The 16,793-nt window shown below is 50.8% G+C and overlaps 2 protein-coding genes across 6 annotated transcripts in view; both read left to right on the top strand.

Annotated features, from left to right (window-relative positions):
* MSI1 (musashi RNA binding protein 1) overlaps window positions 1-11,610 on the top strand; it is a 30,276-nt gene extending 18,666 nt beyond the window's left edge. Inside the window, exons 8-15 of one of the 4 annotated variants that reach the window (XM_071445515.1) lie at window positions 953-1,035; window positions 1,660-1,777; window positions 3,337-3,417; window positions 4,693-4,749; window positions 7,538-7,606; window positions 7,728-7,882; window positions 8,339-8,404; window positions 9,335-11,610. In XM_071445515.1, coding sequence (XP_071301616.1) covers window positions 953-1,035; window positions 1,660-1,777; window positions 3,337-3,417; window positions 4,693-4,749; window positions 7,538-7,606; window positions 7,728-7,882; window positions 8,339-8,380 — 605 coding nt within the window. In that variant the 3' untranslated portion in view covers window positions 8,381-8,404; window positions 9,335-11,610. Of the gene's footprint in view, window positions 1-952; window positions 1,036-1,659; window positions 1,778-3,336; window positions 3,418-4,692; window positions 4,750-7,537; window positions 7,607-7,709; window positions 7,883-8,338; window positions 8,405-9,334 lie in introns of all 4 variants that reach the window. The other 3 variants (XM_071445513.1, XM_071445517.1, XM_071445516.1) reach the window with 3 other exon arrangements.
* A 142-nt stretch (window positions 11,611-11,752) lies between these two features.
* Window positions 11,753-15,773, top strand: PLA2G1B (phospholipase A2 group IB). 2 transcript variants are annotated; one of them, XM_071445519.1, is made up of 4 exons: window positions 11,753-12,348; window positions 13,965-14,127; window positions 14,843-14,970; window positions 15,588-15,773. In XM_071445519.1, the coding sequence occupies exons 2-4, from the start codon at window positions 14,021-14,023 to the stop codon at window positions 15,707-15,709; spliced, it is 357 nt and encodes a 118-aa protein (XP_071301620.1). In that variant the 5' UTR covers window positions 11,753-12,348; window positions 13,965-14,020; the 3' UTR covers window positions 15,710-15,773. The 2 variants fall into 2 exon arrangements, with proteins under 2 accessions (XP_071301620.1, XP_071301619.1); XM_071445518.1 differs by having other exon boundaries at window positions 11,753-14,127.
* The last annotated feature ends 1,020 nt before the right edge of the window (window positions 15,774-16,793 follow it).

The raw sequence follows: 16,793 nt of genomic DNA, 5'->3' as shown, positions 1-16,793 counted from the left end.
CCTCTGCTTATGGGTGTTGAGATGAGTGGTGTGAATCTACCTGGGCACAGACAGATGGGGGAGTTTATAGCGAGGTGTTTCTGGCAGTGTGGAGAAAAGGTGAGGTATGGGCAGTGGGTTCCCGTTTGCTTTTGAATGTTATTTGACAGCGCCAGCTCTGGAATTGGCCAGCTCTGGAAAGCGGAAAGTTCTGCTTAATCCCAGCTTGCTTGCACAGCAAGCTCTAAGACATCCTCCCACCTGCCTCAGTTCTCCGGAAACGGTTGCAGTCAGCTTAGAGGAGTTCAGTCTGCCCACCCGAGCTGGGCTTTGCCAGAACTGTCAGCAAAGGGCTTGGTGAGAGAAAGGAGGTGCGAGCGTGGGCCAGGGGCCAGGAACACGCTGTCCTGTCTTACCCCAGATACAAACCTTACTTTGGTGAAACTTTGCAAATCATTGTGCCTGTATCTGCCTTGCTGTGTGCAGCTGCACTGCTGATCTGTGCCTGCTCACACGAGGCTTTATGGCCAGTGCCTGTGAGGGAGCTGCAGGGTGTTCCTGCTGGTGGGGTGCGTTTAGTGAGGGTGGTGATGTCCTGGCAAGCAGCTGTTGGTTTCCCCACCGATTCTTTGTGTGAGCATCTGCCCAGATCCTCCCCAGTGTTACCAGCCATGTGGTTTGCCTTGCAAATAGCAAAGTTTAAAAAAAACCAAAGAACAACAAACCTGGATTTGAGACCAATTGGGTTCAGAGTGGGTGGGAAATACAGGATGAGTAGGAGAGGAGAATCTGTAAGAGGACAGTCCTGTTCTTGTGCATAAAAGTAGAATTTGCTGGAGAGGGAAGATGAGTGACAGCTGTATTCGAAAGGGCTGATTGTACTCTCCTTTTCTCCTGCCAATAAAAGGCTGTGAGTAGAGAGTTCAAACTGTGAAAGGTCTGACCTGATCAGGGAGTTTTGCTTTTTCTTCAGGATTTGGGTTTGTCACATTTGAAAGTGAAGACATTGTGGAAAAAGTATGTGAAATCCACTTCCATGAGATCAACAACAAAATGGTGAGTGTCTGGGGCAGAGCCTGGGGGAGCAGGGACAGCGGTGTGGATGTGGGAGAGGCAGGGTGCGAGGCACTTGGGTCCTGATGCACCTTCTCTCCAGTGGGGAATCAGATTGAGTCTTTTCCCAAAAATCACAGCAGTCAGTCTGGGGAAGAACCTCACCTTATGGGGGTGAACAAGCATAATACTGAGTTCTCAAGGAGGAGAGCTAACTAAACAGGGAATGGTACTGTGCTTGGAGTTTTTGAAGTTACACAAAACCTTGTAGCGGCCTGGGAGGGGGCAGGTTTTATCTTTATTCAGAAATGAGGAAAATCAGGCTTTGAGGCTCTGGTGCAGGGTCAAGTAGAACATCAAGGGCAACACCACTAGGAGAAAAGCAGTGTTGGAGCTCCCCATTGCCTGTGGTGGCTGCAGAGCAAGAGGGAAGGCTGGCACCATGTGGGCTGGGGACAGCGATGCCTGAGAAGGGCAGCAGGGCAGGCTGACAGCGGTGGCTGGGGCTGGGACGTGCTGTCACGCAGGCAGCCCTGCCTGACCTGCCTGTGCTCCGTGGCCGTGTCCTGTGACAGTCTGGGATCCAGCCTGTGACAGGCGAGCCTGATCCTTACTTTCCTGTGGCAGGTGGAGTGTAAAAAAGCTCAGCCGAAGGAGGTGATGTCCCCAACGGGCTCTGCACGAGGGCGGTCCCGAGTCATGCCTTACGGGATGGATGCCTTCATGCTGGGGATCGGCATGCTGGGTAAGCCCCGGTCAGCTCTGCCGCGCTCCCCCCGCTCCCGGCCGTGCCAGGCAGCAGCTTAGAGGTTTATTCCGGGAGCGCCGGGGCGGCCAAGGGCAGCGCTCCCCGTGCGGGGCCGCCGGGACCTGTTCGCGATCGCAACTTGCCCTCTGGTGGCACCGGGAAAAACTGCAGGCGTGCCACCGCCGCCCTGCGACACCCGGGCCGGTCCTGCGACACCCGGGCCGGCTCTGCCCATCGGCAGCTCCTCCACGGTCCCGCAGTGCACGGGGACAGCAATTCCTTCATGTGGAATAGGATGTAACTGCAGAGCTGAGTGTGGAGTAATCTGTACCCAGGCCTCTTTATCCCGTACTTGTATAGGCTTTCTGATGAATTTGTTGATTAGAGTCGCTAAGCTTCCACTTGAAGCAGTGGTCTGTGTAAATGTCCCCACTGCCATTTAAAGACTGTTAAAATGCCCTTAAAGTTCTGGTTGAGTGTTGTCTCACTCTGTTCCCTTCCTTTCAGGTACAGTAAACACCTGGTATTGCAGGGAAAGTTATAGATTTATCATGGGGACTGTCTTGTAAGGAGAAGTTGGTGACAAGCAGGCTGGATTTCATGTCTACCAATGCTCCCAAGACAATAGCATTCAGATAAAAATTTAAAAATTAAAAACACAAAAATAATTTGTAGCCCTATCTTTTGTAGGAGCACAAAACCTAATGCCTGAATCTGAGAGTCAGCATGATCCTACCAGTGTGGGTGCAGGTCCTGGCTTCTCTCTCTTCTCACTTTCATTGGAGCCAGGACTGAGCTGACCCAAGAGCACTGTTTGCTCAGGATCATTGCTGGTGTTGCTGGGCAGGATGTACTCAACCTGGCTCTCAGTGCTAAGCCTGCTGAGTAGCAGTTAGTCACTGAACAAAACCCCCAAAAGGGCATTTTTCCACCAATGTTTTCACTTGACTTACTGAAGGAAAATAAATCTCCAGCCTGTAGTTTTGGGTTTTGCCTTTTCTAAGCCATCTGAATTTTAAAGCAGCAAGACTCCAACTGAGTCACTGGGAAATCCACGGACTCTTGTCTTGGGAGATCTCAAATTAAATACTCATCTGTGAGTCAATGCCCTGCATTCTCACAGGCTTGTTCCTATAGGTGGTCAGCTTCCTGGGGAAGAGCAGGACTTGTGCTCCTGCCTGCACCATGAAGAAATGTTCTTTGTACCTGCATTCACCAACCCTTCTAGTGCAAAAGTGACTCAGCCATTCAAATGCCCCCTCCTCCCTGATCTCCTGTTTGTAAATCCAGCTGATGCATCAGAAAGCCTTAGTCTGCAGAGCTGTGAGTCTGAGAAGGAAATCTCCATGTCCTTACATGTTTGGAGCAAGGAAAAATTAAACGGGCCTGCTAAAACTCCTCTGCAGGCTCGCACGTGTTGTGCGCTCTGCCCAGTGCTCTCCTGGGGCTTCTGCTGTTGCCCTTCTCTGCTGTCTGATGCCAAAGGATGCTCCTGCTGCTGGTGAGCAGCCAGACCTTGCCAGCTTGCAGTAACAGAGTCCTGTTCTCTTCCCCAGGTTATCCAGGCTTCCAAGCTGCCACCTACGCGAGTCGAAGTTACACTGGCATTGCACCTGGTTACACTTACCAGTTCCCTGGTGAGTGGAGCTCCCTGCTCTGTTCTTTGCTCTGCCTTCAGGTGATGGGAGCCCCTGGCATGATCTATAACCCAGGCTCTGCCCCTTTCACCCTTTTCCCTGTTTGGTCTTTCTTTAAATTGGAGATGGATGTGGAAGGGGGATTGGAGAAGCCCTGGAATAGGTGGGAACAGCTTGTCCTTCATTAGGATTATCCTCACGCTGCAGTGGCAGGAAAAGCCCAAGGCTGCTCCGACGTCCTCTCTGCTGGCCTCCTCTGCAGGGCTGCTGCTGTGACACAGAAGGGCCCTGCAGCTCTGCCTGTCTCACTGCCTTTGTGTGTGTCTGTCTCTCTTTACCAGAGTTGCCACCACTCTGAAAGTAGCACAGAATGCTAAACCCCATGTGCCAGTGATCTCCTGGGCACGCAAAAGGCAGGTGCCTGCAGCACTGCAGTTGTGATCTGAACAGTGCCTGGACAACTCACAGCCTTCACAAAGCATCTGCTGGGCCAGGGGGCTGCAGATCCCCTGCAAACAGAGTGGTTTCTAACACTGCCATGTGCTGAGAACATGGATTCAGCGATCAATGGCTGGAACCTGCTGTGCTGCAGCTGCTCAGAGCTGCAGGGCCTCCCCTCCTTCTCTCTGCCAGGCCAGGGAATGAGGCAGAGCACACTTAAGGGACACACTGTGCTATTGCTATTTTCTAGAGTTGTGGCAACTCTGAGCATCCCTTCCTCACTCCATCCCTCAGTGTGATGGTTGATATATGAAGTTTTGATATTAAGGGCTGGGAATGGGAAGTTTCCTCTTTGTCTGAGGTGAGCCCAGGCTAACTGGCTGAAAGTTGCTGTTGCCTCCTGGCTGTCTGGAAGCTCTCCATGAATCTAGCTGTAGTGGCTTCAAGTCCCTCATTGTAAACCTGTGCCAGGCTGAGTGTGGCACATACTGAGCACCCACTGGCCTTGCTGCTGAGAGGTCAGATTGGCCGAGAGGTCAGATTGGCTGGGTCACAGAGTGGTGCTCCAGGGCAGACCTGAGGCTACACAGTGAGGCTTCTTGAACTCGCCCTGCCCTGGCCACATTTATTCCAAGGATAAATGGATCCTTTCAGCCTTCAGGGCAGGAGTCCAGCACCTTTCAGCACCAGTTATAAATCAGTTTAAAGAAGACACTGGCCTGGTTGCAGTCTGGTTGCAGACTGCTCCCCCAGCAGACCCCAGCTGCTGTGTCTCTGGGGGTCTCCCTGGGGGCGTTTGATGAGTTCCTAAGCTGTCTTGCATTTCGTTTTTAGAGTTCCGTGTAGAGCGGACCCCTCTCCCGAGTGCCCCCGTCCTCCCTGAGCTCACAGGTCAGTCCCACTCATTTCCTAAACTCACAAGCTGCAAGGGGAGAAGGGGGCTTTGTGCTGTTTCAGTGGTGTTGCTGCTCCACAGCCTGGCGCAGTTAGACTGGAAATGTGCCTTATTTCCTCTTTCATCTGGATAAGCTCCATTCAAAGCTGGGGATGGAAAGATGGAGAGGCAATCAGAGCCATGTGTATTGCCTCTGAAGAGGCCCATGCAGGTCCTTTCCTGCTGCTTGCCTCATTTTTAGCTCCTTGCCCCAGGCTGTATGTAAACCAGATATGGAAGCTGCAGAGAGCAGGGTGACTTCAACAGGTCTATAAATGGCGTTAACCTGAGGTGTTGCAAGGATGAAATTTGGAGTGCTGGGAGGAGGGAGAGGATGTGGATGCCCTCCTGGTTACTCTAATCCCATTTCCCTGGGAAGGAGGGGCTGCAGGGAATGATTTCCCTTCTCTGAGTGGTACAGTTCCCCAGCCACTCCCACACAGGCTTCCCAGGTAGGAGTGAGTGTGCTGGGACCTTGCAAAGTCCTGCAGTGTTTGTAGGGAGCTGTGGAACAAAATGGGAGCAGAGGATTGTGTTCCGTGTCCTTCCTCAAAGTGCAAATGCCCTCTGGATCCTCAGGCCCTGGGGTGTGTGCAGTGTGTTCTCCCTACGTGATGTTCCTTCTGTCTACTCTCCCTTCCACGGCCATATTTTCCCAGCTCTGTCCTGTCCATGGTTTCTGTCATAGAAAAGCAGCTTTTTGTAGCACCCTGCTCCCCATGTGCCATTTCATTTCCATAGTGTTCCTCCTTCCCAGTGCTTCCTTGCCCCCACCTGTTTCAGGGTTTGAATCTCTCTGCAAAGGGGTATGGAAAACCTTCCTAGGAAGCTCTTCTGGAATTAGCAGTACAAACAAGGCTTGAAAGGGAGTTTCTGTGGCACAAAACTATGTTAATCCTCAGGGACTCTCTGTTTGTGAGGATGCTGAGGTTGGCAGTCACCAATGAACAAATTTCCCTGAGGGAGGTAGGGGAAAACTAAATCCCATTTCCCTCATAACAAAACCCTTCCCTGACACCACGTATGCAGCTGCATAAGCACCTTTGAGCCTTCTGTTTGGCAAGCAAAGCACATGTGTGTCCAGTTGTTTATTTACCTGTGTGTTTTTCTGCAAAACCCATCACATTTGTAGAGGAACATTGGTGACTTGGTAGAATAGTTTCTCCCTTGATGTCCACCCCCAGCTGTCCTGTGCCTTTTCCTAGCAGAGGTGACTCACCCAGGGCCTGGCTGTCACTGGTGCTCGGGGTGCACCAGAGCTCTGCACAACAAGAAGTTATTAATGCTGCTGTCCTGGCTGGGTGCCACATTAGCTTACAGTCCTGAGTGTCTTGCTGAAGTACCAGCTGGGGATCGTGGCATCCTTCCCTCCCCGAGACGCTTCCCTCCTGTTAAGCAGGCGCTGCACAGCCCTGGCTGGGCTGTGGTTCCCATGCAGAGGCTGCAGTTGGCCCTGGGGAGGGCAGAGCCGTGCGCTCGAGGGCCCTCGTGCCTTGAGTGGCTGCAGCACACACGGGCTGCGCTTCACAGCTCTGGGAGGGGAGCCAAGGGGAGGGGATGGCACAGGCAGGGATGCACACACAGGTGCTTTGTCACCCAGCACAAACCTGGTGTCTCAGCAGATAACACTGCAAAGGCAAGAAGGATTTTTCTTGGAAAAAGAGCTGGAGCTTTTGAGATGACCTTGCCTCGTTTCTCAGTAAAACCACATTCACTCATGTGTTAGGGACTTGCAGGAGGGTGGCTGCCAGCAGCCTTTCTTTCCCAGAACAGCATCTTTGGGGGTGATGTGAAGCAGCAACATGCCTGCATTGGCCCAGGGCCTGTAATGAGCGGCTAACCCAGATAGAAGCCTCCTATGACGTTTGCTTGAAACAGGCTGGTGCCTGCTACTAAATATTCCCTCCTAAGCTAGTCTGGGTTTCAGCCTTTACGCGATTGATTTGTTCTGACCTCTTTTTATGGTGCTCTAAACAGAATCACAGTGAATTTCACATTCAAGCATGAAATGCTGACCCAGTCATTTTAAGGGCAAAGAGAAACATACTGGCTAGATGCCTCCTGCCCCGAGGGCTGAATGCCTGTGGCAGTAGAGTTGGGAATTAGAACTGTTACATATAAATTAAGACTTACTGTTTTAATTAAGCCATTTCTAGTTCCTGCTCCCTAGGTATACGTTTCCTGCTTTTCTACAATGAACAATGAGGTTTTGAGCAATCAGGAGCAAAACTCAGTGTGGGTAGAATGGTATGTTTTGAGCAAAGAAATAGGGAGAAAGAGGCTATTAAACTGTTATTCAAGAATATTAACAAGAGACAGAGGAGGGGCTGAGCCTCAGGATGTTAAGCCTCAGCTGCTGTCCCTGAGCTGTTGCCATTCTCCACATTTACTGCCAAAATCTGGATCTGTAGCTTCAGATTAACTGCATCTTGCAAGCTTAGTAGTGACAGGATACATCTGAAATTGCCCACTTCTCATTCAGCTCTTCCACACCGTGCCTTTGGCTGCTCTGGGATGTGGGCTTGACAGAGCATGGCTTGTGCAATCCCCTGGACATTGGCTGTGCAAAAGAGCACTGATAAATTCAGGGCTACGCACTTCCCCGTTGTCATCCTTTAATGTGTGGTGCACTAAGCCAATACATATGTGTGAGCCCAGTATTTTGCAGTAGGAAATGCAGGCTCCCTTTGAGGAGTTTCCCATGTAGCCACAGTGCTCCTGAGATGCCTGTTCCTTCCTTTGCAGCAATCCCCCTCACTGCGTATGGACCGATGGCGGCAGCAGCAGCTGCGGCGGCTGTGGTGCGAGGGACAGGTAACTCCACTTTCCTCCCCAGCACGGGTCCTGCAGGAGGTTTGCCAAGGGGCTGGGGAGGGGGGTGGGACGGGGTTGCATTTTTGGGATCTTCACTCCGTAGTTCTGCTGCCTGCTGTAGGTTCCACCCCCAGTCGCACCGGAGGCTTTCTGGGCACCACCAGTCCCGGGCCGATGGCAGAGCTTTACGGAGCTGCCAACCAGGACTCAGGGGTCAGCAGTTACATCAGCGCTGCCAGCCCAGCCCCGAGCACCGGCTTTGGACACAGCCTAGGGGTGAGTCCTCCCTCTGGGCCCTCTCTGGAGGGAGGGACATGGGGAGTGGGCTGTGTCTCCACGTGGTGAGGGAGGCGAGCAGCAGCGGGCAGCCCCCTCAGCCCACAGTCTGTTTTCTGGTTATGAAATACCACCCACTGCAGCATTGGCTGTGCCACTGCTGAGCCCCAGACCAAGATGGACAGTGCAGAGCCCACATGCTTGGTTTCTGTTGGCTCTCTCTGATCACCACTCAAGGTCCTGATCTCCAGTCCTTTCCCTGATCTAGCCCAGGCTTTCCAAGAGCCCATCTTGGCCCTGACACAGCATTCTGCAGGGCGATGTGATCTTTAGCCCTGGCACCTCCAAATGAAAACATTTACTCTGTCATCTGGGCCATGACTGAATTTGTTGTGTTAGCAATTCTTCTTCACTGTTCTTTTGTTTAAGAGTGGGGTTTTAACTCTTTCTTCACAGGGTCCCTTGATTGCAACAGCTTTTACCAATGGGTATCACTGAAGCTGGGGACCAAGGAGGCAGGAGGTAAGACAGCTTTGAACAGGAGCAGGTAATGAGAGAGAGGAGTGAGGTTCTGAGCTGGTCCCTGTGCTTGTGCTCTCAGCTGAAGCTGTGGATGTTGCTGTGAAGCTCCATGGCCTGGCCCAGCCTGTGGGAGGAGTCCTGTGGCCTGCCTGGGCTCCCTCCTGAACCAGGAGGCTTGGCAGGTTGGGTTCCTACTGAACACTCCCCAGGCTGGGAGTGGAGAGTCTCTTAGTGTCTGGCACAAAGAGGAAGAAAATGAAGTACTGACAAAAAAAGAAAACATCTACAGGGTTGGCCAGAGTCACAACCCAGTGGTGATCTGAGAGACAAGCTTGGCTCTTCTGCGGGGCTGGGGAAGCCTCCACCATGCAGCTGGTTGTTCTCACTGCTGCTGAGACCAGTCGCTGGGAAGTGAAGTTTTCATCTCCTGCCTGGGAGAACGGCAGAAGGACAATCTGATCACTTCTGGTATTGGTCCTTGGATGGGCTGAGAGGGAACTGGTGAATAGTTTTTGTTTGCTTTGCAAATATGACTGAAGTTAGCTGGCTTAAAATTTAAAATTAAAAAAAGTGAACAACCAGCTTTTCAAAAAGGAGGGCAAAAACTGGAGGGAGCAGTGTCCACAGACAGGAGCCCATGGCAGCCTGGCAGGGCTGGACTGAGTGCTGGGGAAATGGCTGGACTCTGCTATGTCCCAGCCCTCACAGGGACCAGGCCATGTGGGGTGTGGGACCTTGTTCCCTAGGCCTGCACGTTGCCATTGAAGACAGAAACATCTCTGCTGTGCCTGCCATGTGCAGAGCAAGACTGTGTCGGGGCAAAGTTTGGGTATTGAGTGTTTCTGTCAGAACACACCAGAAAAAAACCCCAGGAGGAAAGCTGTGGCTGTTCTAGACCCTGTCCCTTCCCTCCCCTGCTGTTTCCCGCAGATTCCCCAGTGACCTGACCGAGGACAGCGCGTGGCTGGAGGATCTGGTGAGCCTCGGGGGATGAGCCAAGGTTTCCTTTCTCTTGAATCAAACTGCACACTGCCGGCTGGCTGCCAGGCTCCTGCCGCCCTGCCCGATCTCTCCCTTTGACCAGACCACACTGGACTGAACCCGAGGAGATCATCTCGCTTTCCTACTAACCACCGACGGTTTACGCTTCCCCCTCCCTGCCCCCAGCCCACTGATTCTTCTTTTATTTATTTTATTAGCTGTTAGTTTTATTTTTTTATTTTATTTTTTTATCTTTTTTGGGGGCTGCCCCTTCTTTTTGTTGTTTGCTCTTTCCCGAGCTAGTAGACATATTTTATGAATTGGCTTTGTGATTGTGTTAGGTAGTTTTCATTGAGGAGTATTTTTATTTGGCTTTGAAACTGTTTTGAATATTTTCAACTCTGTTGTTGTTGTCGTCAGTGTTTTTAAAGCACGGTATGTAACAAGAATGCAGTTCTGAAGGGAAGAAAGAGACAGAGAGAGAGAGCAAAGGCTGAGAGGAACTGCTGTATTTCTATTTTTTTTAAAGAAACTGTTTTTAATTGTTTCTGTTTTGTAAATGTGAGGCTTTGAAAAGTGTGAAACTCCAAGGATCCGAAAACGTTGGACATTGCTATGGAACAAAACAAATGTATATTTTGCTAAGTGAAAAACACTATCCTTACAGCTGAAAGATTTTTTTTTTCCTAGGTTTAGTTTTACGTGGGGTTTTCTTTTTCCTCCTGTATAATATGTAAATATCGTGAGCTGAACCTGGCTGCTGCCTGCAGCCTGGCTCCAAGGAGCAGCTCCAGGTCCTGGACTTGGTGCCGCAGCGTGAGCAATACTCTCCAGCAGAATCCTGACAGGACTTTGTTCTTTTTTTGTACACCTTTTACTGTAAGATTTTAAGACCTCTGATGAGATGAGATGAAAGGGGGGCGGGGGGGCGGGCGGGGTGAAACGTACCAGCCATCGGCTGTTTTGCTGAGCGGGTTAAAGCTGCTTCCAATTGCTTGATGTACAGACTCCATCCCTGGGCTCCATAGCACCGGCTCTGGGCTGGCTTAGGGAAAGGCTTTGCCGCCGTTGCTTGTCTTGGTTACTTTGAAAGGAATTCACTCTCCAAACTTTATCGCTTGCGTCAAGATTTCCTGGGAAAGGGGATCCTCCTCTGGAGGCGAGGGTATCAGAAGGGGTGTTGGCCAGGGGGAGATTTGGGTAGTCGTTCTCTGAAGGGCAGGGCTCTGGGATGGGGATTCATTAACAGGGGAGAAAAGCATTAGGGTGGTGATTTGGGGGCGGGTTAAGGGCTTCTCAGGGATTATATGAATTATAGAATTGCAGCTTCCCGTTTGCTTTACTCTGTGTTCTGAAGACTGTGGGAATTTGTCCGTTGTCCTGTGCGGGGCGATCTGGTCCCTTCTCCAGAACCTGCTGGGGCTTCCCCTGGTATGGTCCAGGCCTCTGCCAACCAGCACTCTGCCAGGGGAGACCTCCAGCAGGAATACATGGGGCAGGTTTGGGTCTGGATTTCAGTGAACCAAAGACCTTGTTAAGGGGGGTGATTAAGCCTTTTATTAAGATGCAGCCAAACTCTTTTCCCAGGGAAATAAAAGCTTCATCTTAAGTTTTAAAAATCATTCCCTCTCTTCCCCCAAACTGAGCCCCTGTAAAGGAGATGGGCATTTAGAAAAGGACTGGGAGGGCCACAGTGCCCACAGGGCCCTTTTTCTCTTCTATCTCTCCCCCGTCTGCTGGAACTTGTCCTGACCTGGGCGATGCGTTTGGAGAGTTCTGTTTAGGTAAGAAGGTACTTAACAGATCAGTACTGAAAACACAAAGCAATAATTTTTGTTACTGAGACAAGAGTCTGTATGTCTGTTTTTTTAAATATTTCCTAATTAAAGAAGAGCTGCATTTTATTGGGTTTATTTTTATTCTATATACTTCAAATTTGGGTCTGCGGACAGCGCTTTCCTCCCTCTTGGTGTATGCGCTGAGCTGCTTCCGTGCCCCCTCCAGACATCCCGGGCCAGCTGTGCTGCTGCTGGGCTGTGAGTCACTCTCTGGCCACTGCCTGGAGGCTGGGGCTCTGGTTTCAGGGTGGGCATTTTTTTTAAAAGAAATAAAGCTGTGTTTTTAAGCCAGTAAGTTATTACACTCCAGTGTTTGTTCTCTCCACACCTGTAACCCTTTTTCCAGATTTCAGTTTTAAATTCCTAATAAATTATTTGAAAACTGTCCTTCTCTGTCATTATTTGGGGGCGCAAGGTTTTCCAGTGGGGGAGATTTCAGGACCTGGCAGGAGTTGCATCCTGCCTTGAGGATAGAAGCCCCAGGCAGGTCTCTGACTTGCTGTTCTGCTCCCACACTTTGGCAGTGGCCAGTTTATAATGTGAGGCAGATCTGGTTTTAGTGGAGATTGTGTCTCTTTACATTACAGAGGTTTTGTTGTAAGTATTTGTAGGTTCAGAAAATGAGATAATGTGGTGCTTACAGGGTTAGCACATACCCTGGATTCAATTGACTGTGGTGGACCAAGGAAACTAGATGCAAGGAAGTAAAATGTGGAGATGGGAAGTAAAGTCCTTAACAAAACAAAAGAGAGAAGGGCTTATAAAAAAAAGTCTTAAAAATAATTTAAGGCTTAAGCCTGTAAATTTGAACCAGTTATAGGTTGAAATGTGCTCACAAGTGTACCAAGGGACCAGTGGCTTTGTATACAGCACAGGTTGGGGGAAACCAAAAATAGCATTGGTGGAAAAATCTTTACCCTGCTGGGATTTTTCTCATGAGGCTCTTGTAATACTCATGTGCTTGCTTTCCCACACTTGGTGATTCTTTTGTTGAACTAAAAATGTAGGAAATTTTTGACTTATGATTTTAAAAAGGCCGGTTGACTGGAAATTTTCTAGGAAACATCAATAATACATCATATACCGAGAACAGAGAAAAAGGAACCAGACTCCTAATTTTCATAGGTAAGAAAACAATTTTTTTTTTAATTTTAAAAGCAGAGAAGAAAGAGATCTCTTAAGTGGATATTGAAGGGAAAGTTGACAGATTGATATGTGGGCAAAAGACAAAATTATTTTTTCTGAACTAACTGTGGTACAGATTGTCCTTTACATCAGCCTTTAATGTTTGTTCAATATTGGGTTAGAACACTGAGAATCTTAAATCAACCCAGCATCTGTTCAGCTGTGGTAACCCATGAGTGGGGAGCCCCAGAATGGGAGCACTTGCAGAGATCAAAGAAGTTGGAATGGATCTGTTTGTTCAGCACCATGTCTAACTTTCCCTAGGTGTCCTATGGATATGTCAACATCCAGTGGGCACTGTGGGTGTCCTGGTGTAGTTTCAGACCCTATGAGGAGGAAGGTGTCTTCATCAACCCTTTGGAATCTACTGGTGGGATGTGAGCCCAAAGTTTCCTGCATGAGCACCCTGGTGTATTTGGCTGTTGTAGAAAGGTGGCCTTTGTGTTTCTTTGGTGCTTTGTTTATCAATGCAGACTTGACAGCCATGTCTAGGAACCGTATCTTGAGTGTGTAAAAATGCCAGACCTGTAGCCCTGAAAATGCCAGAGCCTCTGGGATCTAAATATGAGCACGCTGTTTTACTTACCCCTGACTGATTCCAGGAAGACTTTTCTTACCCATTTTTTTTTAACTTCTTTCAAGGTTCCCAACTCTCCTCATCCTGTTGCATAGAAAACCAAAGGTTCTTAACTGGGTTCTGCATTGGTGTTGGAGAAAGAGAAACTGCTCTAAGTCACTGAAGTCTGCTGTGTATGTTGAAACTTCTAAGCCTGGTTCATTTCCAATGTACATTGCTTAAGGCCACATAAAACCAGATACTACTCCTTGTTTAAACCACCTAAAGTTTTCCAGGTCACTTGGCTCCTATTTCTTGTCTAGTAGTACCTCCTTCTCCTCTGTGGTTTTAAAGTAAAGAATAGCTTGATTTTTTTTTTTTTTTCAGGTGAGCTCATGCCAAATGGTCATTTGATATGAGTGGACAACCTGTATCTTATTCTCTGAATTATGCCAGGAGAACCCATGGAGAGATACAGGATTAATGATATGTGGGATACCATTAAAAGAGGATGCAAGTATTAGTGGCAGGTGGTTATTAGTGTGCCAGAAATTCCCAACGTAACTACCATACTGATATTATTTTTTAGTAGAGAGCCCTTAAAAATATCCAGATCTTTCAGGCTGACTTCTAATAGCAATACTACAATAATTTAATAGCAAAATCCTAGAGAGCAAATATTTGCCTTTCCAGCTTTTATGGATTTAACTCAATTGGCCTTCAACTGGTCACGCCACAACCTGGCGCCCACAGCCCCCGATGGAAGAAGTCTGCATTTAGTAACATAAATACTGGCTGGTTTATCTCATACCACGTCAAGGTGAGCTTGCTGTATAAAGACTCATTTCCCTTGGCACCAGTGTTTGTGTCAAGAGCTGCAAGGATGAAGTTCCTGGCCCTGCTTTTCCTGCTGTCGGGTGTGTAGGTGCCCTCGTCCTGGCCCAGGTAACCCCAAACCTGACTCTAACCACCCTCTGTCTGTCTGTCTGTCTGTCCGCAGTGGGTGCAGCCAGTGCCGAGGAGGTCTCGCCCCGGGCCGTGTGGCTGTTCCGTGAAATGATCAAGTGCACCCTGCCCCAAAGCCACCCACTGCTGGAATTCAACCACTATGGCTGTTACTGCGGCTTGGGGGGCAGCGGCACTCCCGTGGACGAGCTCGACAGGTACAACTCTGCCTTTACACACCTCTTTCCTTGCTTGTACTTTCCTGCTTCAGCTTCATCTCAGCTGGCCCTGCCTATGAACGTTTACAAAACTCTCTGCCTACTGTGAAGGAAGCTTTCTTTCACAGGTGGATTCAGGGGAAAAGGATGTGGTCTATCACACCTTGATGCCTTATTACTAAGATAAAATATAATTACAGTAGCTCTTCTCTTCTATGGCAGCACAGTGTGCTCATTCCAGCATTTTTTTTTTTTGCAGCAGTGCTGGGCCAGCAGCCTGGATGCAGCTCTGCACACTCTGCCTGGTGCTTGACCATCAACATTTACAGGCTGGGCTGTAAAATGCTAGGAAACTGCAAGGGCAATTTAGAGACACACAAATCTGGCAGCCAAGTCTTGGATTGTGTTGGCTGAGAGCTTGTCAGCGACCAGGCACTGAGAGGGAAGTGTAGGGTAAACACTGGCTTTGACTTTCCCTGTGCCCAATAGACAACTGTGAAGGTGCTCCCATAAGTATTTACCAGGTACCTCTTGGACCATGAGCTGGCACAAGTGTATCCCTTTGAGGTCCTTTGTGTCTGCCCTCTTATTGCTGGGTATCTTTTTTTTATTGTCAAGAGCCTTGTCAAAGCAAATCTAATGTATTTGTGTGTCTTACAGGTCAGTTGAGCCTGTGATTCTAGTATTTTCTAACCTTTTTCTCCTTGCTTCCCAGGTGCTGCCAAACCCATGATCGCTGCTACTCAGAGGCAAAGAAAATGGAATCCTGCAAATTCCTCCTGGACAACCCCTACACTAAGCTGTACCGCTTCAGCTGCTCTGATGGGCAGATCACATGCAGCAGTATGTCCATTTCCACTTCACCCCAGATATCCTCCAGCCTCTCAGGAAAGGGCAGGGCTGTGGTACACTCACACCTCTGCGGCAGGAAGGCACAAGTGCAAGCTCTTGCCAGGGGACCTGGTCATTAGAAAGAGGGCACCTCAAAGAGGCACTGGAATGAGTATTCTCTATATAGCCCACAATTTAAAGTTTGTGAAGATATATGGTACAACAGAATATAGAGAAGCCTCTCTAGTCTCCAGGGGATTGAGTACTTTTCTGGGAGGCCTTCTAATGGCAGTATGCAAGAGACCAGCATGTTAACTTGGCGTTGTTATATAGTTTCTGCCAGACACCTCTGATGAATAGTGGAGACTTACAGGGCTCTGGAACGGAGGTAAAGAGCTGAGAGGTTGGCAGATAAGGCTGCAGGCAAGGGAAGAAGGGGCAAGGAGAGAGATGGATTGGCTGGAACACACAGCTTTAGGGGCACTGGGTTAGTGGGCAGAAGCCTGTTCTCCCCTAGAACGATGGCAGCAGTGAAACGGGCACACCGTGACAGCAGAAATGCCAGCCCGAGCCTCTGCAGCGCCTGGCGAAGGAGCCGCGGGCTCTGACCGCTCCTCTCTCTCCTCCAGGCACGAACAAGGAGTGCGCCGCGTTCATCTGCAACTGCGACCGCACCGCTGCCATGTGCTTCGCCAAGGCGCCCTACAACCCCGAGCACAAGCATCTGGACACCGACAAATATTGTAAATAGTCACCATCCTGTGGCTGTGGGCAGTCGCAGGCCAAAATAAACAAATAAATAACCTAAACCGATACTCGGGGTCGCTGCTCACCGCCGCGCTCAGGGGACGGGGCGGCGGGGGGGCGTGGGGGAGAGAGGGAAGCCCCGCCCCCGCTGCCCACGGCCCTGTGTGGCGCATGAGGCGCCCCCGCGTTCTCTGATTGGCCCTTGGAGGCGGCGGGGGCGGGGCGCACCTGCTCAGGGCCTCGCGTGCCCCGCCCCGCCCCTCAGGTGCCCGCGGGCGGGGCTGCTGAAGGTGCGGCTGCGGCTTCCCGCCCTCACCCTTCCGGGGCCCCTCGGGGCGACCGTCCCTGCCTACCCTCACCCTCCAGGGGCTCCTCGGGGCGACCGTCCCTGCCTGCCCTCACCCTCCCGAGGCCCTTCGGAGCGACCGTCCCTGCCTGCCCTCACCCTCCCGAGGCCCTTCGGAGCGACCGTCCCTGCCTGCCCTCACCCTCCAGGGGCTCTTCGGAGCGACCGTCCCTGCCAGTCCTCACCCTCCCGAGGCCCTTCGGAGCGACCGTCCCTGCCCGCCCTCACCCTCACGGGGCTCCTCAGGGCGCCCTTCTCCCCCGCCCTCACCCTCACGGCGCCCTCACTCTCCCGGGATTCCGGAGGGCGCCCTTCAAGCCTTCCCTCAGCCGCCCTCGCCTCGGGCTGCCCACGCGTTAGCCGCAGCACGGCTGTCCCTCTTCCCCGGGGCATCGCTGCGTGAGGGTCTTGAGCCTTTTGGTGCTCCTTTCTCCTGAGGGTCTCTGCTTACCCTGGGGAGCCCTTCCCCTATTCGCAGTCAGGAGCTGCAGAGAAGGAGGTAATGTCAGCCTGGAAGGCAGGGAGCCCCTCTGAGGGACGGTATCTGCCCTGCTTTCCCAGCCCTGCCAAGGTCCTGTGCCAAAGTTGCCCCCCACCCTTGCTACCTGTTTTGCTGGCAGATATTTTTGGAGGTGTGGGTGACCTCCTGGGGCAGGGTCTACACACACCTGCTTGCTGGCAGGGCATGAGGAGGGCGCCGGTTCATCATCAGAATGAACTGTACCCAAACATGGAGCAGACC

The sequence above is a fragment of the Agelaius tricolor genome, unplaced genomic scaffold (genome assembly GCF_023055355.1).
Source record: "Agelaius tricolor isolate 1412-34295 unplaced genomic scaffold, bAgeTri1.0.p SCAF_20, whole genome shotgun sequence".
NCBI classification, from domain to species: Eukaryota; Metazoa; Chordata; class Aves; order Passeriformes; family Icteridae; genus Agelaius; species Agelaius tricolor.
Note: the sequence above shows the minus strand (reverse complement) of the source record. Positions and strands in the feature narration are given on the sequence as shown.